Below are 22,863 nucleotides of genomic sequence, written 5' to 3'. Positions count from 1 at the left end.
GTGCAGTAGCCTAGTGGTAAAGGCCTCAGTCCTCACCTTGCATGCGCCTGCATCCCGTACGAGCGGCAGTTCTAATCCCAGCTGCTCCACTTCCCTTCCAGTTTCCTGCCAGTGACCTGAAATGCAGTGGAGGACGGCCCAGAGCCTTGGGACCCTGCACCCATGTGGGAAATCTGGAGAAAGCTCCTGGCTCCTGACTTCGGATCAGCTCAGCTCCGGCTGTTGCAGCTGCTTGGGGGAGTGAACCAGCGGATGGAAGATCTTTCCGTACCTCCTTCTCTCTGTAAATCTGACTTTCCAATGAAAACAAATGAAGAAATGAATCTTTTTTTTTTAAAAAGGGAGAGGACTTCAAGTTTTGGATCCCATTGCGATAGATACACTTCTCCCTGTTTCTAACACTAAGGCTAAAACAATGCATGTTATATGGAAAACACAAAACGTCTCTGAAAGACAAGAGGAAAGTTTGACCAGGAACTTCAGTGACCTGAAACCATGGTGGTGAATTCCTTGAGTTTTCTTGTTGCCTCACCTATCCCATACTGGATGCCAGAGAATTGAGTAGTCTCAAAACACTGCTAGAATAAGAACATGCCCCAGTCAAAACTTGCTCTTAGTCATAAGGTCAGCCTATTGAGATAAAATGCTTTAGGCAATAACTGGAATCAAACACCAGGAAAACAACCCAGGCCAGAGAAGGCCAAGCCGTGAACTCAGATTAGAGAAGGCCGAGTAGGGAGCTTGGACTTCCACACCTGTAGGGTAACGCACTCTCTCCTCCGTGTGGGGTGTTTTCAACAGTGTCAGAGGAGGCCTGGTCAGGACTTTCACCACAATGGAGTATTAAGGAACTTCGGCCTTCTCCCTTCGCCAACCTTTTATCCGCCTCTTGCCTGTGTGGTGTCGATGGAAGTTGGTCTGGAGAACAGTACTTCAATTTCTCCCATCCAGGAAGTTGAGTGGAAGTCAGATAGAGAGTAGCAACTTCAACCCAGTGCAGAAGTAACAAGTTGTCCTTACTTCTCCAAGGCAAAGAGAGTCTTCAACTTGAACATGCACCTGACAGTAATCAGGACTTCCTTGGATGGCAATGACGTCAGAAGTCGACCCAACACAAAAGATTTCTGTGGAATCCAGAGTCTCATGATTCAGTGTCCCTAAATTCCCAGGTTGCAATAGAAAATCATCACACCGGGGAGAGAGTACTTTTCTCCCCGTGGACTGTGTACACCGGCTCTGCATTTAAGGGGATGCATGATGGAAGTATAGCAGAAACTGATATGTTTAGAGGTTGAGACAGAGCAGCAGTATGTCTATATGCATACAGTACAAGGATGGACTTCCAGTGAAATGGCTGAAAACGTCCCGACAGTTGGATGTTGGACTCTCTGACATTGTCCATGCCTGGATTGTCGGGAAACACTTCGATGGCAGCAGGATGGGCATGCGAATGCTCACAAAAGGCGCCCGTTGTAAAACTGGAGAGGAAATCGGTGAGGAGTGGAGGGAACTTGAGGAGGGGGAGGGGAAGCCCCAGTGCCTATTAAACTGTATCATAAAACAAAATAATAATAATAAAGAAGAAAACAGTCATACCAAGAACCAGAAGATCTTTGACTTGAATGAGAGAGAGAGAGAAAAAAAAAAATCAACACACATCAACACTGAAAGGACAGGTTTCAATTATCGGACAAAAATTTTAAATGGTCAACGTTTAAAAATGCTTCAAGAGACAACATGATGGCTCAATGGACTAATCCTTCACCTGCAGTGTCGGCATCTCATATGGTGGCCGATTCATGTTCCAGGGATTCCACTTCCCATCTAGCTCCCTGCTTGTAGCCTGGAAAGGCAGCAGAAGACGGCCCAAAGGCTTAGGACCCTGTACCCACATGAGAGACCCGGAATAGGCTCCTGGCTCCTAGCTTTGGGTTGGCTCAGCTCTGGCCATTCCAGCGGATAGAAGATCTTTCAGTCTCTCCTATCTGTACATTTGCCTTTCCAATAAAAATAAATTTTAAAAATAAAATATTTCAGTGAGCAATTACAAACATTTGTGACACATAAATAAAATTGTGGCACGGGAAAAGGACATATAATGAACAATCAAATAGAACAGAAGACCAGGGTATCCAAATTAAAAATGTCAGCGGACAGACCCAATAGCAGTATAGAGAAGACAGGAAAGAATCAGTGAACTTGAGGATAGAACATTAAGGATTGCTCAGCCTGAACAACGGTGAGAAAATTAACTTGGTGGAAGGAGAGAACAAAGTCTCAGGGCTTTATGGGTCTAGAACTAAAGAGTTAATAACATACCATTGGAGACCCAGAAGAATAACAGAAAGATAATGGGACTGGAAAAAAAAAAAACAAAACTCAATGGCTGTAAAATTTCCAAATTTGGCAAAAGGCATAAACTTATAGATTCAACATGCTGAATAAATCCTAAGCAGAATAAACTGAAAGAAATCCACAAGACACGTCATAATCAATCTTCAGAAAACTAAGTGCAAAGAAATTTCAAAAGTAACAGGGAAAATATGATAACCTACCTTCTGGGAAAAAAACGCAAAGTGTTACTGGATTTCTCTTCAGAAATCATGGAGGCTAGAAGGAAGTCACACAATGTATTTATAATGCTCTTTTTGTTTTTTTTTAAAGATTCATTCATTTATTTATTTGACATTCAGGGCTTCGGAGAGAGAAAGGAAGAGATGGAGATTTTGCCATCCACTCTCCAAATGACCACAAGCCAGGAGCCAAGAATTTCTTCCAGGTCTCCAACACGGATGGCACGGGCCAACCACTAGGCTATTCTTTTGCTGCTTTGCCAGGCACACTAACATCAAGCTGAATCAGAAATGGAGCAGCCAACACTCAAACTGGCAGCCATAGGTGATATCGTTGTTTCAGGAGGCAGCTTAATCCATTATGCCGCAAAGTCAGGTCCCCTTCAATATTCTTGTTTTTCAAGAGAGCTGTTAACACTGAATGCTGTGTATGGTGAAAATATTTTTTTCAAAAAAATGGAGAAATCAAGGCATTCTCAGAAACACGAAAGCTAAGGGAATTTTCTACCGGCCAGAATCACTCTAAAGGAAGAGGACGGCATCATACATGATTGGTAAAGCTTCTCCCTGCATTGCTGACATCCCATAGGGGTGCTGGTTCAAATCCCAGCTGTTCCACTTCCCATCCAGCTTTCTGCTAATACATTTGGGAAAGCAGTAAAGGATGACCCAAGTACTTATGTCCCTGCCACCCATGTAGGAGGCTCAGATGGAGTTCTAGGCTCCTGGCATCAGCCTTACCCAGCCCTGGCTTTTGCAGTATTTGGGGGAGTGAACCAGCAGATGGAGAATCTCTCTGTCCCTCTCTGTCCCTCTCTCTTTCTGTGTCACTGTGCCTTTCAAATAAATAAAAGCAATCCTTTAAAAAAAAATGGTTAAAGGAAAATTTTGAGGAATCTTGGGATGTTAAAAGGGAAAAAAGAAAATGCTGAGAAAAAAAAAAAGAAAGAAAAAATGCTGGGCCAGGCACTGTAGCCTAACAGCTAAAATCCTCCCCTTAAATGCACCAGAATCCCATATGGGCAGCCCCGCTTCCCATCCAGCCCCTGCTTGTGGCCTGGGAAAGCAGTCAAGAATGGCCCAAAACCTTGGGACCCTGCACCCACATGGGAGACCCAGAAGAAGCTCCTGGCTCCTGGCTTCAGATCAGCTTAGCTCCGGCTGTTGCCATCACTTGGGGAGTGAGTCAACAGACAAAAGATCTTTCTCTCTGTCTCTCCTCCTCTCTGTATATCTGACTTTGCAATTAAAAAAAAAAAAAGAAAAGAAAAAAGAAAAGAAAGAAAATGCTGTAGACGTTCCTTCTCTTCAGTCTAAATTATGTTTGATAGTTGAAATAAGTGTAATACTGCATATAAAGTATAAAGTGAAATACTACATATAAAGAAAAAATTTTAAATAATTCTGCCGAAAGTGGGGGCGAACAGGAAGAGTTAACAGGAAGGGAAGTTCCTCTTCTAAAGCCTGGCGGAATGAAGACAACGGTAGATCTTCGTGATGATGACATGGTTTTGTATTTTGATTGCCGTGGTGGTTACAGGACTCTCCACCTGTGGTAAAATAGCACAGAATCAGACATACATTGTATTGATGTCAGTTTCCTGGTTTTGACATTGTGATACAACTACCTAAGATACCTAATCATTGTGTGGCTAACGAGGCAAAGGGTACACAGGCCCTCCCTGTGCTATCTCTACAACTTGCTGTCAAAGTATTTCAAAGTAAATTTGTTTTCAGAGACTTGGGGGCTGTTCTAGATCAAAAGTGGCTGAAACCCCAAATGAAATTGGGTTCGGATTCTTAACGATATAAAAGGAAGTGGCAGGTGTTGGTCTACTGCTTAAGATGCCAGTTGAAACACTCGCATCCCATCTTGACTTTGGATGCAGGCTCCACTGCCAGTGCCAGCTCCCTGCCCGTTCAGCCCCTGAGTGGCAGCAATGGTGACGCGGAAGGAGGGTGGGTTCAGAGCTCGTCTTCTGCTTTCAGCCCAGCCCGACTGGGATCATTGTGAGCATCGGTGTGGGAGAGTGCATCAGAAAAAAAAAAAGAGTGGAAAAAAGGAGTGCTCAGTCTCTGGCTCTTGTTCTCTCAGTCCCCCTTTGTTGTTCTCCTCTCCAACCAATACATGAATTTTAAAGATTGAGAAATAGAAGAATTAGGGGCTGGTGTTGTGATTTAACAGGCTAACCCTCTGCCTGGGGAGCCTGCCAGCATCCCATAGGGACATCAGTTTCCTGTCCCGCTGCTCCAATTTTGACTCAACTCAGCTCCCTGTCGATGGCCTGGGAAAGCAGTGGAGAATGACTCCAGACCTTGGGTCCCTGTATTCCCGTGGGAGACCACGTGGAAGCTCCTGCCCCTGGCTTCAGACCAACTCAGCTCTGCTTGTTGAGAAGATCTCTCTCTCTCTCTGTGAATCAGTGGATACATTTCTCTCTCTCTCTCTCTCTCTTTCCCTTTCAAATAAAAATAAGTACATCTATTTTTAAAAAAAATTTTTATTGGAAAGTCAGATACTCAGAGAGGAGGACAGAGTAGATCCTGATTCCCTCCCCAAGTGGCCACAGTGGTCAGAGCTGAGCCAATCCGAAGCCTGAGCCACTTCCTCTTCTTTTCCCCCCCAATTACATCATTGACAATGTTTTGTCCAACAACTAAATCAAACCCTTCCCCCTTCCTTTCTCTCATTCTTTAATATTATCCATCCTTCAACTACCCCTTCACATTTATAATAATCTTCACAACCCTTATCTTCAAACCACTTACCATATACTTCCTACCAAACCCCCCCCCCCCCCTCCTCCCCTCCTCTACCAAATCCCCATCCACACTACATCCATAACAAACCCCCAACAAAATACAACTCACCCCAACACCCCCCCCCCCACCCCCCACCCCAACCCACCCCCATAAAAACAAAACCCAACCTAACTCCCCTCCCCCCCCACATTTCCCTCCCCCCCCCCCCCCCATCCCCCCCCCCCCACCTCCCCCCCCCTATCACCCCCCTCCCCCCCCCCCCACCCCCCCCCACCCCCCCCACCCCCCCCCCCCCCCCCCCCCCCCCCCCCCCCCCCCTCCCCCCCCCCCCCCCCCCGCCCCCCCCCCCCCCCCCCCCCCCCCCCCCGCTGAAGTCCTTGCCTTGCACGTGTCGGCATCCCATTTGGGAACCAGTTGTGTCCCAGCTGCTCCACTTCCCTTCTAGTTCCCTGCTTGTGGCCTGGGAAAGCACTCGAGTATGGCCCAAAGCCTTGGGACCCTGTACCTGTGTGGGAGACCCAGAGACTTGGTAGAAGCTCCTGGTTCCTGGCTTCCTATTGGCTCAGCTCTGAGCACTATGGCCATTTGGAAAGCGAAGCAGCGAATTGAGTATCTTTCTCTGTCTCTCCTTCTCTTTTTAAATCTGACTTTCCAATTTAAAAATAAATCTTTTTTTTTAAAAAAGAGAGGTACATGCTGAAGAATTTAAAGTATAATGAAACCTGCTTTGAAATAAGTCAGGAGAAATACACAGATAAATAGATCAAAGACAACACCATAATACCAATTGTTAACTGGATGAATATGATATACAGTAATATTCATTATACTATCATTTCAACATTTTTGTATGTTTCTAAATTTTCACTTAAAAAAAACTTAGAGGAAATATGTGGAGGACAGACATGTACTGAGGCAAATATAATAAATATTAATGAAAATCCAGTTAGTGGATAATGGAGTGTTCACTTTAAAATTCTTTAAAATTTCCTGTTGAACATTTTTCACATTAAAATGTGAGGATAAAGACTTGAATGGGGGGCCCAGCGGCGTGGCCTAGTGGCTAAAGTCCTCGCCTTGAACGCGCCAGGATCCCATTTGGGCGCTGGTTCTAATCCCGGCACTTCTCATCCAGCTCCCTGCTTGTGGCCCGGGAAAGCAGTCGAGGATGGTCCAAAGCCTTGGGACCCTGCACCCACATGGGAGACCCGGAACAAGTTCCTGGATCCTGGCTTCGGATCAGCATAGCATCGGCCGTTGTGGCTACTTGGGGAGTGAATCATTGGATGGAAGATCTTCCTCTCTTTGTCTCCTCCTCTGTATATCTGACTTTCCAATAAATAAATAAATCTTTAAAAAAAAAAAAAAGAAGACTTGAATGGGGCCTGGGTTGATAGCATAGTGGTTGAGGTCCTCACCTTGAACCCGCCAGAATCCATGTAGGCTGTGGTTCTGGTCCCCACTGCCCTGCTTCCCACCCAGCTCCCTGCGTGTGGCCTGGGAAAGCAATGGAGGACGGCCCAAAGCCTTGGGACCCTGCACCTGCGTGGGAGACCTGGAGGAAGCTCCTGGTTCTTGGTTTCTGATTGGCTCAGCTCTGGCTGTTGCAGCTGCTTGGGGAGTGAATCATCGGACTGAGGATCTTGCTCTCTGTCGCTCCTCCTCTCTGTATATCTGCTTTTCCAATAAAGATGGATAAGTCTTTAAAAAAAAAAAAAAAGACTTGAATGGAGGAGCTGGCACATAGATCAATTGTCTAATCCTTAACCTGCACGCAGTGGCATCCCATATTGGCACCAGTTCATTTCCCAGCTGCTTCACTTCCCATTCAGCTTCCTGTCTGTGGCCCGGGAAAGCAATGAAGGACGACCCAAAGCCTTGGACCCCTGCATCTCTGAGTGATACACGGAAGAGGCTCCTGGCTCCTAGCTTTCTTTAGATAGGTCGGGCTCGGGCCATTGCAGCCATTTGGGGAGTGAGGCAGCAGATGGAAGATCTTTCTGTCTCCTTCTCTCTAGGAATCTACCTTTCAAACAATCACAAACACTTGAATGGAGCCAGGCATTCAGCCAGCAGTTTAAGATGCCCATGCCTCACATCAGAGGGCTGTATCCAGCGCTGGCTGCTGAATCCAGGTGCCTGACAATGCAAATCATGGGAGGCAGTGATAATGGAGGAGTAATTAGGGTCCTTATCATCTGTGTGGGAGACCTGAGTAAGTTTCTAGTTACGGGCTTTGCCTTTGGCCCAGCCCCAGCCATCAGACACTCCCTTCAATAATCATATACATATATATATATATATATTTAAACTTAAAGGAAAAAAAATCACAGATTAGTGTTCTCCCAACTCATTTTATTGGACTTTACTTTTTTTTTCTTTTATTGGTAGCATTTATTGCCATGAGTACATGGATCATTCAAAAGGTTCATGAGAAATGGAATTAAGTGATAGATGCAAAAAATTTGAAAGCCATATAAATTTTTGCATAACACATAATTTCATAAACTTTTTGAAGACTGCTTATATATATGAATTTCAAAATTTTAAAGATTTATTCTGGGCCCGGCGTGGTAGCCTAGCAGCTAAAGTCCTTGCCTTGTACATGCTGGGATCCCACTTGGAGTGCAGGTGGGGTAGAGCGGGGGCCCGTCATGGCTCCTGGGCTGAGGCCCAGAGGCAAAGAAGAAGCGGGTGCCTAGGCAGAGGCTGGGTGCTGCGAGGATGCTCCTGGCTTCGGATCGGCACAGCTCTGGCCATTGCAACCACTTGGGGAGTGAATCAACAGACGGAAGATCTTCCTCTCTGTCTCTCCTCCTCTCTGTATATCTGACTTTGTAATAAAAATAAATGAAAAAACAAATCTTAAAAAAAAAGATTTATTCTTACTTGAAAGGCAGAATTAGAGGGGAGAGAGAAAGAGATGGATCTACTATCTTCTGGTTCACTCCCCAAGTGGCCACAATGGTCAGAGCTGTCAGTCTGTAGCCAGGGGTTTCTTCTGGATGTTGGTTGCTGTGAGCTAAGCTCTAAGGTCTGCAGGAGGATTTACAATAGATGATTTGCGCTGCAGTGGCTTAAAGCCTGACTTCTGGACTCAGGTGGCGAGGATTTGCATCCCCATTCTGTGGCTTCAAGCTGTGTCACCTAACTATATTCACATCTCTGGACCTCAGCTTGTCACAGGTAAAATCAAGACTATATATTATTGTCGCTTTGGGAGAGGTTCTGCTTGCGAAGCGCTTGGGCTTTGTGAAGATTCAATGATTGGTAGCTAAAGACTAAAGAATAATATAGTCTTCTTCATATGTCATTATTGCTCTGCCCCCCCCCCCAACAGGCTGAGCCAGGATAGGGGGTATCGGTGCACAGTTCTTTCGCTTCAGTGTCGTTTTGCCTTTCTTTTCATCCTGGACTCCGCTTAGCATCTCTATGCTCTTTCCATCATCGTAACCATGAGGATGGAGGCAGAGGAGAAAGGGGTTTGTGGACCAGGGAAAAGATTTGAGTTTTCTATTACTTGGGGTCTCTGTGTGGAGTTCCTCCCTGGAATTGGGAGAAGGTCTAGCATGAGGTCACATTCCGTTTTGGGCCTAGGTTGAGAGAACAATAGTCCTGAAAAGGAAGCAATGACCAGAGATCCAGCCCCCTGGGCTCCCCCCTCTTTCTTGATTCCCTGCAGGACAGAACACTCCCCCTCCCCAGGTTGGCTCCACAGTCCCCTAGGTCTGTTCTGCTTCCTTCTTCACTTCTGGTGGCCCCAGCTCAACGCAAGCCCGGGGACCCATTGAGCATCTCGCAGCAACTCCCACTTGGAGTGGGGGTGGGGTGGAGCGGGCCGAGGACGGTTTCAATCTTAGGGGAACGAGGCCCCAGACCCTGTGCCTGAGCTGTCCCTCGGCCAGAGTCCCCTGACTCCACCCTAGGGTCGGCAATACTCCAAAGATCCGGGGAGCTGGGGTTGAGCCTGGGGGCGCTACAGCCTCTGTTCCTTTAAGGAGCCGCTGTTTAGCATTCCTGCCGCTGCTGCTGCCGCTGCCTGACTCTGCACGCTGATTGGCTGGAGTCAACTGAGAAGGGAGCCAGGGAGAGATGCTCTAGACTCCACTCAGATCCATCCTGGGGACCAGAGCAGAAGCGGTCCTCGCAGCACCTAGCCTCTGCCAGGGCTCCCGCTTCTTCTTAGCCGCTGGGCCTCGGCCCAGGAGCCACGACGGGCGACACGGAGCCGCCAGTGCTGGAGGGGGAGCCTTGGGTGCGGGGCAGCGTGGGGGCAGAAGCCCCGGGACGCCCGCCCGGCCCCAGGCCCCGCTCCGCCCGGGCGCCCCAACGGGTGCCCCCCCCTTCGTGGTCCGAGCAGTGTGAGTGTGCCCGGGAGCCCAGTGGTGGCGGCGGCGGCGTGGAAACCGGCGTGGGCTGGGGGGTCCGAGCTGCGGGGGGCAGTGCTATGCACAAGCACCAGCACTGCTGCAAGTGCCCCGAGTGCTATGAGGTGACCCGCCTGGCCGCCCTGCGGCGCCTCGAGCCTCCGGGCTACGGGGACTGGCAGGTGCCCGACCCCTACGGGCCAGCTGGGGGCAATGGGGCCAGCACCGGTTATGGAGGCTACAGCTCCCAGACCCTGCCCTCGCAGGCGGGGGCCACCCCCACCCCTCGCACCAAGGCCAAGCTCATCCCCACCGGTCGGGATGTGGGGCCAGTGCCCCCTAAACCAGTCCCGGGCAAGAGCACCCCCAAACTCAACGGCAGTGGCCCCGGCTGGTGGCCTGAGTGCACCTGTACCAACCGGGACTGGTATGAGCAGGTATGGATCAACGGAGGGGAGGGGGCTGGTGGGGGCAACCCAGGAGGGGCTGGAGACTGGGGGGCTGGAGACCTGGGGGTGCAGCTGGGATTGGTGGGGGCTCCAATCCCTGTGAACCCTGAGCCCTAGCATTGCAGCAGGGCACAGAGAGGTGGTGGGAAATGTGTGGCTCCCTGTGTATATTTGTTTGGGGAAAGGGGGTCTCTATTTAGAGGGGATTGGGAGGAGCTGTGTGTGTCAAGGGGTAAAGGTATGGCGGAGGGACCCATTTTCCTGCATGGAGAATTGGGTTTGTCTTAGTGCGGGGGTTTGGCAGTGTCTCTGTGTCTGGCAGGGGGCGGGAGGTTTCTGCAGGGGCTGTGGATGGTGTGTGTCTCCACAGGAGGGGAGGAGGGGGCATGGTGCTGTGAGTGTGGGGGGGACATGTGTGTGTGTGTGTGTGTGTGTGTGTGTGTGTGCATGTCGGGGTGTGTGGAGGAAGGCTCCTGTGAACCCATGTAGAGGCACCCATGTGCCCGGGGTTGTTGAGCTTCATCGCTCGATGCCATGAGTCCCTCTCCGTCCCAGTCCCTTTGTGTGTGAATGTGCGCACGGACGTGTGGAGCTGTCTCCCTCAACCTGGAGGTATCTATGTAGACGGGGCTGCAGGGAGAGCTGTGTTTGCCTGTGTGTGTGTGTGTGTGTGGCTACATGTCTATGTGTGTGAGCATGCAGCTGCCAGAGTGTGCATGTATGTGCCTGTGTGTGTGTGTGTGTGTGTGTGTGTGTGTGTGTGTGTGTGTGTGGTGTCCCTGGTGAGAAGTGCTTGACAGGCAAGGGAGGAAGGAAGGAGGCAAGAGACACGTCCCAAGCTAGGCTGAGAGGCTGCTGAGAAGGATGGATGCTTTTGTCCAAGCAGCTCTGAAGTGTATGTGCTGGGGGGGGGGAGTGGGTGAAGGGGTACGGGGGGGGGGCACTGAAGCAAGCTCCCTTGCTTCAGGAACAGGCATGGTGCCTGGAAGCAGACAAGAGGCAGCTGCTCGGGTGCAGGGACTGTTCCCAGTGGGGCATGTCCCCTTTGGCCACCCCCCAGATGTGGGAGAGCTCAGCCCCAGTCCTGACTTGGCACAGATTGAGAGCCCCTGGGTGCCGGACACAACTCCGGCTTCCACTCCCAGCTTAAACTGGCAGCTTAGAAAATGGAAGGAGCATCTGTGGGGAGAAGCAGCAAAATGGAGGCTGGGCCGGCAGAGCTAGGTCCCTGGCACGCATGGCGGAGGGCCGGTCTGCTAAGGCAGCTCTGCAGCCCCCAGGGTGGGGGAGAGGAGGAGGAGGAGACTTCGCTGTGGAGAGCAGGTGCTGAGTGGCCCAAGCTGGTGACCATTCTGGTTGCCTCTGTCCTCTGGGGATCGGATGTGTTCTTGCTCCAAAGCTAAGGTGGGGACTTGCTGGAGAGAGGAGCCCTGGCTCCTTGCCTTCTGTTAGCCACACTCACGGCTTCCTTCATCCCTTAGCTCTGGCCCCTTGCCCTCTTCCAGCATGTCCCCCTTCTCACCTCTGTCCTGGGGCTCGCTCCTTGCCAACACCTTCTCATACTTGTCCTGCCCAGCCGAGAGGCGAGTGCCAATTTGAGGGCTGGGCCAGTTGGCCAAGGTTTCTTTGCCAGGGCTGATCCCTAGATGGCTCCTGGCCATGGGAGCAAGCTCTTTGAGTGGAAGTGGGGTGGAGGCATGAGGATGGAGGTGCTGGAACTGGGCGCCTCTGGGTAGCACCCAGGCTGGATGTGAGGCATGGCTTATCACACACGGAGCAGCTGATGCATTCAGGAGCTATAGGGGTGTTCTTTTGCTTGGGGGGGGGGTTCTGTTGCAAGCTACTCCAGGCAGCTGTGTTGGTTTTGTGTCCCTGAAGAACCACAGACGGGTTCTTCCTCCCGGGAGCAGGGCCTGGCTGAAGCTATAGCTGGAATCTGCCCACCAGCTCCTAAGGCTTGAGGGCATCAAGTCCCCGGGGTTAGACCCAGAAATGGTGGAGGCATTGACTAGCCAGCCCTCTCCTCCTCTCTGCTGCTTGAAGCCAAAACTGCGTGGGGTGGAGATAGGAGGGCAAAGCAGACCCAAGGCATGCGGAGGAGCCCCCTCCCCGCCTGAGTTCTAGTTCCCTTCTGAAGAAGAGGATGAGGTTGATGTGGAGGGGTGGCGGTCAGGGAAGGGCTAACATAGCGAGAGAGAGAAAGAGAGAGGGATAGGGGTTCTAAGATATGAGATACTTGGGGGTAGAGAAAAAAGGAGCTGTTTCGGGGGATGTGAGTGGGAGTCAGGAAGCAGGTGATACTTGTCAATCCAGAATCACATTTTCTCCATCAAGTGGCTACATGTGTGTTCTGTACGAAGGCGAGCTCCTCTGTGGATCAGTCACCCCGATTGTGTTTCCAACCCCTTCCCCTGCCTGTCTCCCTGTGGCTGTTGCAATCTTGGCGAAGGCCCTGGACTCTGCTGCCGTGCTGCTCATCAGTGTGTGGGTCATCAGCTTCTCCCTCATGAAGAATTTTGTCTGTCCTACTCTAGTCCTAGCCCTGCCTCTGCCTCCTGCCCAGATCCCATTTTGGCCCTTTGCACTGGGAAGCCTGAAGTGCTCCATATCAAAAGTCCCTTGGTAGAAAAATGCCTCCTTCTGCCCATTTGAGCAACTGGGTTCTCAGAGCCACAGAAGGAGGTGTAGAATGGGGGCTCACAAGATGCTCTGAAAGGGGAGCAACTTTCCTTTTTTCCATGATCTCTGCTGGGGCAAGAGAATGAGGGATCAAAACGTTAGTGGCTCAGACAGCTTGTTATAAGCACAAAAGAGCACCCAGAATTCCATGGACTATTCCCCACTGGGCTCCCCACTCTTAGGGTGCCCTTAGGCACATATTATGACCTCTTTGGGTCTCAGTGTCATTATCCATCACACGAGAAGGGCTTGGACAAGATGGTGTCTGCTGGTTTACTTGCTCTGACATGAGTGTGAGAGTCTATGGACCCCAAGGTCAGGGAGTGTCATGGGTCAGAAGGGGAGGGATTCTCCGTCCTGGCAGCTGGGTACCCCCTATGGATGCTGGGTGTGGTGTGATTTGCCCGCCATCCTCCATCTCTGCCATCCCCCTTAGGGCAGCCCTGCACCCCTCCTAGTGAACCCCGAGGCCCTGGAGCCCAGCCTCTCGGTGAGTGCGTCACTGGTTGGCTCAGTCCTGAACCATTGATCTGGGCAAAATGAGCAGCTGGGTTTGGCCTGATATGATTGGAAGCAATGGGAGGGAAGTGGCCTCTTCGGGGTCAGCCTGTCCCCATCTGTGGCAAAGATGTGCCCTGGGGTATGCTTGGGCTCTCCCACTCTGTGGGAATTGGCAGGGGGAGGTGGTGGGTTGACCAAGGGGCCCATGGCTGGGAGGGCAGGTGACACTGAGGGAGCTGCCCGTGTCTTCCCTAGGTCAACGGCAGCGATGGAATGTTCAAATACGAGGAGATAGTACTTGAGAGGGTGAGTGTGCCGGTACACAGGGGGTAAGGACTGAAGAGAAGCTTGGAGCCAGAGGATGGGGGTGGGCCTTGAACCTTGGTTTTCAGGCTTGTGGGGGACCTGTTTGAAAGGATGGGGAAACAGCAGCCCTCTGAGGCTGCATCGCTGTGTCGATCAATCAAGCGCTAACAAATATTAATTGACCTTGCTCGCTGAGGCCTGGGGAATTGGGGGTGAGGGGAGATGGGTTTCCTGAGGTCTCCTGGCCAGAATGGCCCCAGCCTGCCTTGACAGGCTCTAGCCTGCCATGGCTCCTTCTCTGGCTCAAAGACCCTGCTTTGAAGTGTAAGGGGACTTGGAATGCCCCAAACCCTCCTTTGTGCCCTCAGTTTGAACAGACTGTGCCCTTCCACTCCCTTCTGCAGGGCAATTCTGGCCTGGGCTTCAGTATTGCAGGTGGCATCGACAACCCGCATGTCCCCGATGACCCTGGCATCTTTATTACCAAGATCATCCCTGGGGGAGCAGCCGCCATGGACGGGAGGCTGGGGTGAGATGGCCTGGAAGCAGAGCTGTGGGTGGCACGGCAGGAAGGAGATGAGGGGAAGAGGACTGGCTTGATAGGATGATCCTTGCCTTAAATCTCCAAATGGGGAGAGTGGAGAGGAGGGGGGCCGGGGAGGAAACAAAGGGGTGGGAGAGGGGGAGGGGGGGAGGGGTGGTGGCACAGTGTCACGCCTCTTGGGTTTTCTTTCAGGGTGAACGACTGTGTGCTGCGGGTGAATGAGGTGGACGTGTCAGAGGTGGTCCACAGCCGGGCTGTTGAGGCGCTGAAGGAGGCAGGCCCCGTGGTGCGGTTGGTGGTGCGGAGGCGACAGCCCCCGCCTGAGACCATCATGGAGGTCAACCTACTCAAAGGACCCAAAGGTGCGGCCCTCCAGCTTCCTGCTGCTCTAGTCAGAGCCCCTGGCCCCAGGTCCCAGTTGGCCCTGTAGGGAACTGGAGGGGAAAGGCCCAATTCCTAGCCTGACACCTGCAGTTCCAGCTCATGCCTCTCTTTCTTGACCTGGGATTTGCCCCCTGACTGAGTTCAGGATGGCAGCCTGTGCTTGGGGATCCCTGGGAGGAACTGCAGAACCAGCAGGTGAGATGTGACCTTGAATTAAGTGCTCTAACCTTTCTTTGTGGCTCTCTCCCACTTCTCTGCTGGCTTCTAAGCAGGCCTGGGTTTCAGCATTGCTGGGGGCATTGGCAACCAGCACATCCCAGGAGACAACAGCATCTATATCACCAAGATCATCGAGGGCGGAGCTGCTCAGAAGGATGGACGCCTACAGATCGGGGACCGGCTGCTGGCGGTGAGACAGATCCACAGGGATGGCCAAATGCCGGGGTGGGGAGGAGGAGTTCCAGCACCCTCTCACTCTATGGAAACCTCACTCAGGGCTGAGGCATCATGGGAGATTCAGGAATTGTGGTGCCCCAGATATCAAGGCCCTGGTCTTGGCTAGGGGCCCTTCATGCATGCCATACTCCTACCTACTGCTTCTCTGTTCTTTGTAGCACTACCCTTGGAGCTCTGTTGGATCTCTTGGCAAAGGCCTCCCTCCAGGTTAACCCCTGGGCAGGCTTCCCTTCTCCCAGGGCCCTGCTCTGAGGCCTTCTCCTCTTCTAGGTGAACAACACCAATCTGCAGGACGTGAGGCATGAGGAAGCTGTGGCCTCACTGAAGAACACATCTGATATGGTCTACCTGAAGGTGGCCAAGCCAGGCAGCATCCACCTCAACGACATGTACGCTCCCCCCGACTACGCCAGCAGTACGTACCCATTGGCCACCCTCCACTCCCTCGCTCCTGCCCTGAAGCTCTGCCCTTCCCCGCAGCCCCCCCCCCAAAAAAAACCCTGGGGTTTCTGGAAGGGGAGAAGCTCAGCTCAAACCCCTCAGAGAGAGCAAGGGCAAAGGAGAGTTGGTCAGAGGAGCCCAGATTTAGGTACCTTGGACAAGTCCCCTTCCCCTGCCTTGGCGTTCTTCTTTGGCAAGAAGGTGCTAAGGACATAGACACACGTGTTGCCTTCCTCACAGGACTGGTACAATGATCAAATGAGATCATGGCAGAGAAAACCCTTGGAACACTGTATTAGGCTATAGAGATGTGAGAGATTATTAGTCACACCTGTAGTCATGCTTTTCTTTGTAGACTGCCTTGACTTCAACCTTTTCGAAGCGTCACAGGAGTGAGCCCAGCATTTAGAAAGGGGTTGCGGAGGAGGAACACTGGGGGGTGGATGGAGTGGGGAGGAGTGGTGTGAGGAATCAGTGGCATCCTGGGGTCTTTTGTGCACCTGAGGTGTTAGGGGGTGGTGAGGGGTGGTGGTGCTAAGTCCTTGGAAGGGCTCAGGGAAGGGTACCCAACTGGATCGGTGTCTGACTGTTTATTCTCTCCCCCTTGTTTGTAGCTTTTACTGCCTTGGCTGACAACCATATAAGCCATAATTCTAGCCTGGGTTATCTAGGGGCTGTGGAGAGCAAGGTCAGCTACCCTGCTCCCCCCCAGGTTCCGCCCACCCGCTACTCGCCTATCCCCAGGCACATGCTGGCGGAGGAGGATTTCACCAGGTAAGCCCCTCGCCCTGTTTGTCTTACGCAGGTCAGGGGGTGGGGGTGGGTGGGGAAGAAAGCCATTTGTGGTTGGCTATGGGCCTCTTTGTGGCATGGCCATGAAGAGCCTAGGTCTGGCCCTCCCTCTCTCTGGCCTCCGCTGGAGAGGTGCAGAGGTGGCTGCAGGAGCCAGTTCGGCCATTAGGGGGAGTGCTAAGTGAGCAGCCCCGGTGGGGAAGTGCCGCTAAAGCGTGGGGTGGAACGTTTAAGGGGCTCAGGATGGTGTGGGCTGCTAGCCTTCCTGCTCTGCAGTAGTTACAGCCCCCTCCCCTCTGCGAATTAGTGAAGAAACTAGGGCTGCCACCCAGGACAGGCGGAAGTGGGAGGGGTGGGGGTACGGTCCGCCCCCACCTTAACACCCCCCACACACCTGCCTCTGCCGTAGCCTACCTTGAAACTGGTCGGGCCGGCTGGGGTTCCAGGGGGACAGGTTTGCGGGGTGGGGCCTGGTAGGCTGCTGGGCAAGCTGCCGTGGAGCCGGAAGGGTAGGAGGACTGGGTAGAGTCAGAGGAGCCATGGAGAGAACCCGAAAGTTCTCAGGCTCCGGCTTGACCCTGGGCTTGGGCTCGGCTTCCGCTTCGGCCTGGAGGAGGGCTTCGCAGAGATGGGCCTGGCCGCTTCGCTCCCTGCGGCCTGGAGGGGATGTCAGGTATGAGTGAAGGGCCCTGAGCAAGAAGATCAGGGACTCTGGGAGGAAGCCCGGCATCTGAGACTGCGCGCGAGCGCGATATAGGAAGCGTGTGGCTTGAGGCTGCGGTTCCTGGAGGAATGATGCATGTGCTGGGGGACTGGGAGGGGAGGGGAGGGGAGGGGAGGGAGGGGGATTTGGATGGACACCACTGGCGGTTGTTTGGCGTCCGCCACTCGGAGAGCGCTTCTTTAAGTTCTTGTCTCCTCTTTGCAGTCCAGCCCCTAAACTCCTTTTAGGGGAGCTAGGGTGTCTTTCTGCCTCCCACATCAGCTAGCAGGGATGCATGGTAGCAGCTGCCGACTAAATATGCTGCTGCTGAAGGCGGAACGGGTCAGAGTCGATGGGGGTGGCAGTGGGGGAATGCAGGGTGTACGTCTTGGGGATGGTGAGCACCATTCGGCCCCCAAGGCGGCTCCGCCGACGCTAACTGCTTCCTTTGCCTTGTGGCCCAGGGTCCATCACACTGGTTGGTAGGGTAGGAGGACGTGGGGGGCGGGGGTGCAATAGGACCCGGGATATTTGGCCACTAGAGTTCAGGGTAGAGGTTTGTCCATTGGAAAGTTGACTCCAAGCCCTGGGGAAGAAGGGAGGGAAGAGGAACTGAAACTTGGCACTTGCCAGAAAATAGCAGCCAAGCCGGTTTTGGGAGATGGAGGGAGGAACAGGGTATCACGTCCAGGGACGTCAGCCCTGCCTCCCTGCAGCTGGTATGCCTTGTTCTACCTTGGCTCGCACGGAGACAACAAACACTTGCTATTGTGCTCCTCCTGACCCCTCCGCTTGTTTCCCACCAGAGAGCCCCGCAAGATCATCCTGCACAAGGGCTCCACAGGCCTGGGCTTCAACATCGTGGGAGGAGAGGATGGGGAAGGCATCTTTGTCTCCTTCATACTGGCAGGAGGCCCAGCCGACCTGAGTGGGGAGCTGCGCAGGGGAGACCGGATCTTATCGGTGAGCAGACAAATGCAAGGTGGGAGGATGGGAGCGGTGCCAGTCTCGAAAGACGGAGGCGAGACCTTGCTTCCTGTGGGGAAATGCTTCTGGAGATGCGAGAGAGGGGCTGAGGAGTGGAGAAGCCTGCTTTTGTCTTTATTGGATGGCCTCAGTGAGGGTGAGGGACTAAAGGCCCCCCTCCCCCCCCCTTACTCTCAAGGGGGGATGTCTCTTGGATGTCAATCCCGATCGGCCTTTGACCTCCACAAGGATAGTTACTACACTAGAGAGGTCATATCCTTTAGGCCTTGTATTCTGGGAAAAGATGGAATATTAGAGAAAGGATTTCAGTAGGCGCAGGGATGGGCTATGGATCTCTCTCTCTCTGCTAAATGCTAGCACAGAAAGCTCGTTTCCCTTTGTGCTTTTGGGGTAACTCAACCGCTCCTCTCTTTGGACAGGTGAATGGAGTGAACTTGAGGAACGCAACTCATGAACAGGCCGCAGCTGCTCTGAAACGAGCTGGCCAGTCAGTCACCATTGTGGCCCAGTACAGACCTGAAGGTAGGAGAAGGGAAGGTGGAGAGAGGATGGTGTGGGCAGCTCGCTAAGTGCTGTCCTTTGGCCATCATAGATAACAGAGCCACTTGAGCAGCTCCATCGTGCCCTTGGTCAGTAACCTCCTATCTCCCGTTCATTCTGGACCGTGGCACGAGGAGAGGGTTGGCTTTGGGGCGGCCTGGAAGCATCAACCCCAGGCTGTGCTCTGAGCCTGTGCATCGGTGCTGCAATGCAACACAGCGCCGGTAGTAGGCAGCAGCCCTTGGGAAGAAGCAAAGCGAACTGGGCAACTGGAAAAGGGGAGGAGGAGACACGGAGGGGCTCAGAGACGGAGAGAGGAACCGCGTTCCCTGGAAAAGCAGAGTGGCTTTCGGGTCACTGGGAGAGGAGGGGAGGTCCGACCTTTTCGGGGATCTCAGCTCAGGCCTCTAAGACGTCCCCCCCCCCTCAGGCCCCTCCCCTCATGCAGATGTTTGCTAAAGCCCGAGGAAGGCGTCAGAAAGGTGTTACAAAGCCCTTAAGGCGGGGGGCGGAGGGGGGACCGCACGGCGACCCCTCCCCTCTCGGGGGGCCTTCTTTGTAGTCTCCAGGAGCAGTCCTGGGGCGGAGGGAGAATGGGCGGAGCTGGCCATGGAAATGAAGGCTTTTGATTGGCTGCAGCCAGCCAAGGCCCAGGTGCCGAGGTGAGCTGCGGAAGGCGCGCCCTAGCCTGCCTGCCGGCGTGCTGACCATTGGCCGGCCGCGGAGGGCCTGCAGCCGCACGCCCCGCCCCCTGACCCGGGCCCTGGGCGCCGGGCGCCCCTCCTTCCCCCCCCTCGCGCGCCTCAGGCGTCTCCTCCTCCTCCTCCTCCTCCTCCCTCCCCTCCCCCGCCGCCCACCTCCTCTCCTCCCGCGCGCCCCGCTTTGTGTCCGTGGTCTCCCGCGCGGGACGGAGGGACCGGCCGGAGCGGGCGCTTTCGCAGCCTTAGACCTGGACTCCCATCCGGCGCCAGGTGAGGTGGGGACGGACTGCGGTGAAGTCCCCTCATAGTCCCCCTTAGCCTCTCTACGGTTCTGCTCTCAGCTCCTTTTCCAACACTGCTTTACCCCCCAACTCTGTGTTCTCCCTCGAAAGTCTCAGCCCTCATCCTGAGTCCCTTCCGAGGGCTCCTTCTCGGGCCCACCCTTCCTCGTCGGGGTTCTTGGCTGGCCTTCTCTTTTGCCATCAGTCCTGCCCACCCGCCAGCTGTGCCCCCTTCTCACCGCAGGACCGCAAGCTCTGCCCGCAGGCTCCTTCCCGCTGCCCACTGCGCCCGCAGCACCTCCCTGGTCCTTTTCCTTGGAGACATTGGCCAAGCCTTCCCTTCCCCCCACACCCGACCAGCCTAACCTCTGGGCACAGGGTGCCCGCAGAACCCCCCCTGACTTTTGTTGGCCAGCCTTTCCCGACTTCTTTGGCCCCTGCCCCTCTGGTAGCCTTCCCTTTGTCGCTTAGGACTGCAGTGCCGGTCCCGGGTCCACCAAGGCCAGGCGGGCCACTTCCCACGGTGGAGGAAGCGAACCCTCCTGGGCGGGCAGGTGTTCTAGTTCCGTGAGCAGAAGGGGAGAGGCTGGGAGCGCAGTGGCCTGGCAGCTAGGGACGCGAGCGCCTACCTTTGTCCTTTCCACCCCCACCCCCTCCCGTGCCGGATCCAGAGCCCAGAAGCCAGAGGACTGCCACCTTCCTGCACGAGGGGCTTTGCAAGCACTGCAGAAGTGGAGGGAAGTCGCTAGCAGCAGGGCTTGTGGGGCTGAGGTAAATGGGGAAGAGGGACAGAAATGCTGACTTGGAGCACTCCCTGTGTTTGGGCTTCAGTTGCCTGACAGGGACGGAACCTTAGGGTTTCTCTCTCTCTCTCTCTTTTTTTATGATTTACATGCGCGCCCTTTACTTCTCTGTAGAGCGGAAGCGGCTGATTTTTATTAGTAGCTAATATTTATCCGTTTCGTGCCTTCAGCCTAAACAACATAGGTTGTGCAAAGGAAATGGTTTCTCTTGCATATTTGTGTATGTGTGCGTGCGTAGTGGGGGGAGAAATTGCTGCTTCTTTCGGTTTTGCTCTCTGATGTGGCCCACATGGAAACAATACTGCGAATTTGTCTGGTGGTGGTATGTTGCAAACTGGTGACTACGTGTTTCTGTGACTTTGGTTGGGGGAATGCAACTGGTCTGTGCAACAAGCTCTAAGTTACCCAGGGTGAAAGGGTTCCTGGGCTGTTTATTGCTCTCTGTTTCTGAGAGTTTGGAATGGAGACTCGTGCTGTCTCCTGTTAGATCTTTCTACAACAGGCATTTCTTCTCTTAAGGCTTAGTTGAGCCACTATTGTTAAGGTTCCACCACTCCAGTCTTATTTCTTTCTTCGGTTTTGTAAGCTCAACAGGGCCTCAGCAGGCAAAAGCTTTTATTTTTTTTTCTATTGGAAAATGAACCCTTGGAGACTGGTCCAGAGAGACTATCAAGCATTCCTTGTTGGGCTCTGCATTTCCTTTGATAAAGTGCTAGGTTTTAAAACTACGGACTCCATGTTGATCGTTTTATAAATGTATTCAATACAGTTCTTTGGAGGATTGCGTCGCAGTGGGTGTTTGCAAAAGGAATGATCCAAATATGTCTGTTGGTAAAATTGGTGAGGATGGCATGTTATTGGCCAAGCGAAGTGTTCATTATTGACATTTTTTCCACATAGAATGTGGGAGCTGGAAGAGATGACATAGCCCAATCCCTCATTGTATAAACTGGAGAGCTACACCAGAGCCAGGACATGACTCGCGTAAGGTCATGAAGGGAAACTTGGCCAAGGGTCAGCAATACATTGCATCCTCAGGTCTACCAGTTGAGATTAACTGTGGTTGTGGACACCAGAGAGACCCGCAACTTGGTTGAGAGTGGATGACCAGCAGGAAGGAAACCAAGGAAAGATTGTAGAAAAGAAAGGTAGAGGTGGACGGAAGGTTAGCATGCTCTTCTCAGTGGCTACTGTGGCTTTAGCAAGAAACAGTAAAATGTAGCCTTCACCAATCAGGGTAAGGACATTTTTCCTCTTTGAAAGCTTCCTTGAGCTCACGTGAACTCACATACCATGCAGCTCCTCATTTAGGTTTGCAGTTCAGTGATATGGAGTTGTGTCTCCACCTTCCTGGTCCATTTTGGGACGTTTTCAGAGCCTCTCCTGTGGCTGCATGTAGGGGAAGTTAAGGCGTTACAAGGGTGATAGGTTTAGGACAGTCACTTCTTAATATATCTCTCTGGAATCTTAAGTACTGGATAGCAACCCAGGAATATGCCAACCTCGAGAGTCCTTCATAGATCTGGTTTACTTCATGTGGTTAAGCCCACAATGAAGTCAAGAAACCTTGTCTTTCTATTTGATCTTTGTACCACGCATAGCGTAAGTGCTCTATGAATGTTTTTATGATGAAGCTTTGGGATATAATCCAATAGAAACAAAACTACCAGGGTCACTGTTGCGGCTCAACTGGCTAATCCTTCACCTCCAAGTGCCACATTCTATATGGACACCAGTTTGTTTGCTAGCTGCTCCACTTCTGATCTAGTTCGGTCTTGTGGCCTGAGAAAGCAGTAGAAGATGGCCCAAGTCCTTGGACCCCTGCTCCCATGTGGGAGGCTTAATAGAAGCTCCTGGCTCCTTCTTCAGATCTCCTCAGCTCTGGCTGTTGTGGCCATTTGAGGAGTGAACCAGCGGATGGAAGATCTATCTTTGTGTCTTGCCTTCTCTCCATAAATCTGCCTTTCTAGTAAAAATAAAACATACTAAATGATAAGGTACCACAGTGAGAGACGCTGCTTAATAGTTTCATTCCTGATTGCTCCAAACTGTGTGGACACAGAAATCCTACCTATTAGCTAAAAATAGCAGGATGTTCTTGGGCATGTATAATCCTGCTTAAAATTCAAATTGAAAATTTCAACAACTGCCTCTCATCAAAAGTACTCTTCCGGTCTATTAAAATGAAAAGTATCTTTCTGTGACTCGTAGAATTGTTCCATTAAGAAAAGGGGATGGCTTTGTATTATAACATTTGAAGATCTCCTCCATCTCTCCCCCGCCTTACTTTGTGTCAGTCTCTGGTTATAAACTGACGAGGTGTTTTTCTGGAAAGCTCTTTTGTTTTTAGAATAGAACCTGATCTCAAAATCAGGAAATGAGCCAGAAATTGGTCACTAAGGTAGTTAAACTGGGAACCGATCCTTTGTGACCAGACTTTTCAACTGGAATGTAAATCCAGATGAGATTTTTTTTCCCATAGCTTTAAAGTGCCAAACAAGCATACTTTCACCATGGAAATACCTTTGGGAAAGGCCTGGAAGAGTTAGGGGATCAGTGCTGACTGTGACTTGAAAACATACAGGTGGTGTTT

At 52.4% G+C, this 22,863-nt stretch overlaps 1 protein-coding gene across 5 annotated transcripts in view; it reads left to right on the top strand.

Annotated features, from left to right (window-relative positions):
* The first annotated feature begins 9,433 nt into the window (after positions 1–9,433).
* Positions 9,434–22,863, top strand: part of DLG3 (discs large MAGUK scaffold protein 3) — a 60,886-nt gene continuing 47,456 nt past the window's right edge. For 2 of the 5 annotated variants that reach the window (XM_041000730.1, XM_041000720.1), the window contains exons 1-10: positions 9,434–10,140; positions 13,268–13,321; positions 13,588–13,638; positions 14,043–14,167; positions 14,375–14,544; positions 14,839–14,975; positions 15,293–15,437; positions 16,078–16,237; positions 17,765–17,921; positions 18,365–18,467. In XM_041000730.1, coding sequence (XP_040856664.1) covers positions 9,784–10,140; positions 13,268–13,321; positions 13,588–13,638; positions 14,043–14,167; positions 14,375–14,544; positions 14,839–14,975; positions 15,293–15,437; positions 16,078–16,237; positions 17,765–17,921; positions 18,365–18,467 — 1,459 coding nt within the window. In that variant the 5' untranslated portion in view covers positions 9,434–9,783. Of the gene's footprint in view, positions 10,141–13,267; positions 13,322–13,587; positions 13,639–14,042; positions 14,168–14,374; positions 14,545–14,838; positions 14,976–15,292; positions 15,438–16,077; positions 16,238–17,764; positions 17,922–18,364; positions 18,468–19,281; positions 19,457–22,863 lie in introns of those variants that run through there. The other 3 variants (XM_041000739.1, XM_041000747.1, XM_041000757.1) reach the window with 3 other exon arrangements.

Source organism: Ochotona curzoniae, unplaced genomic scaffold (assembly GCF_017591425.1).
Source record: "Ochotona curzoniae isolate NIBS_2020 unplaced genomic scaffold, NIBS_Ocur_1.0 contig_1274, whole genome shotgun sequence".
In the NCBI taxonomy this organism is placed as follows: domain Eukaryota; kingdom Metazoa; phylum Chordata; class Mammalia; order Lagomorpha; family Ochotonidae; genus Ochotona; species Ochotona curzoniae.
The sequence above is the reverse complement of the archived record's forward strand: the minus strand, read 5'-3'. Positions and strand labels throughout refer to the sequence as shown.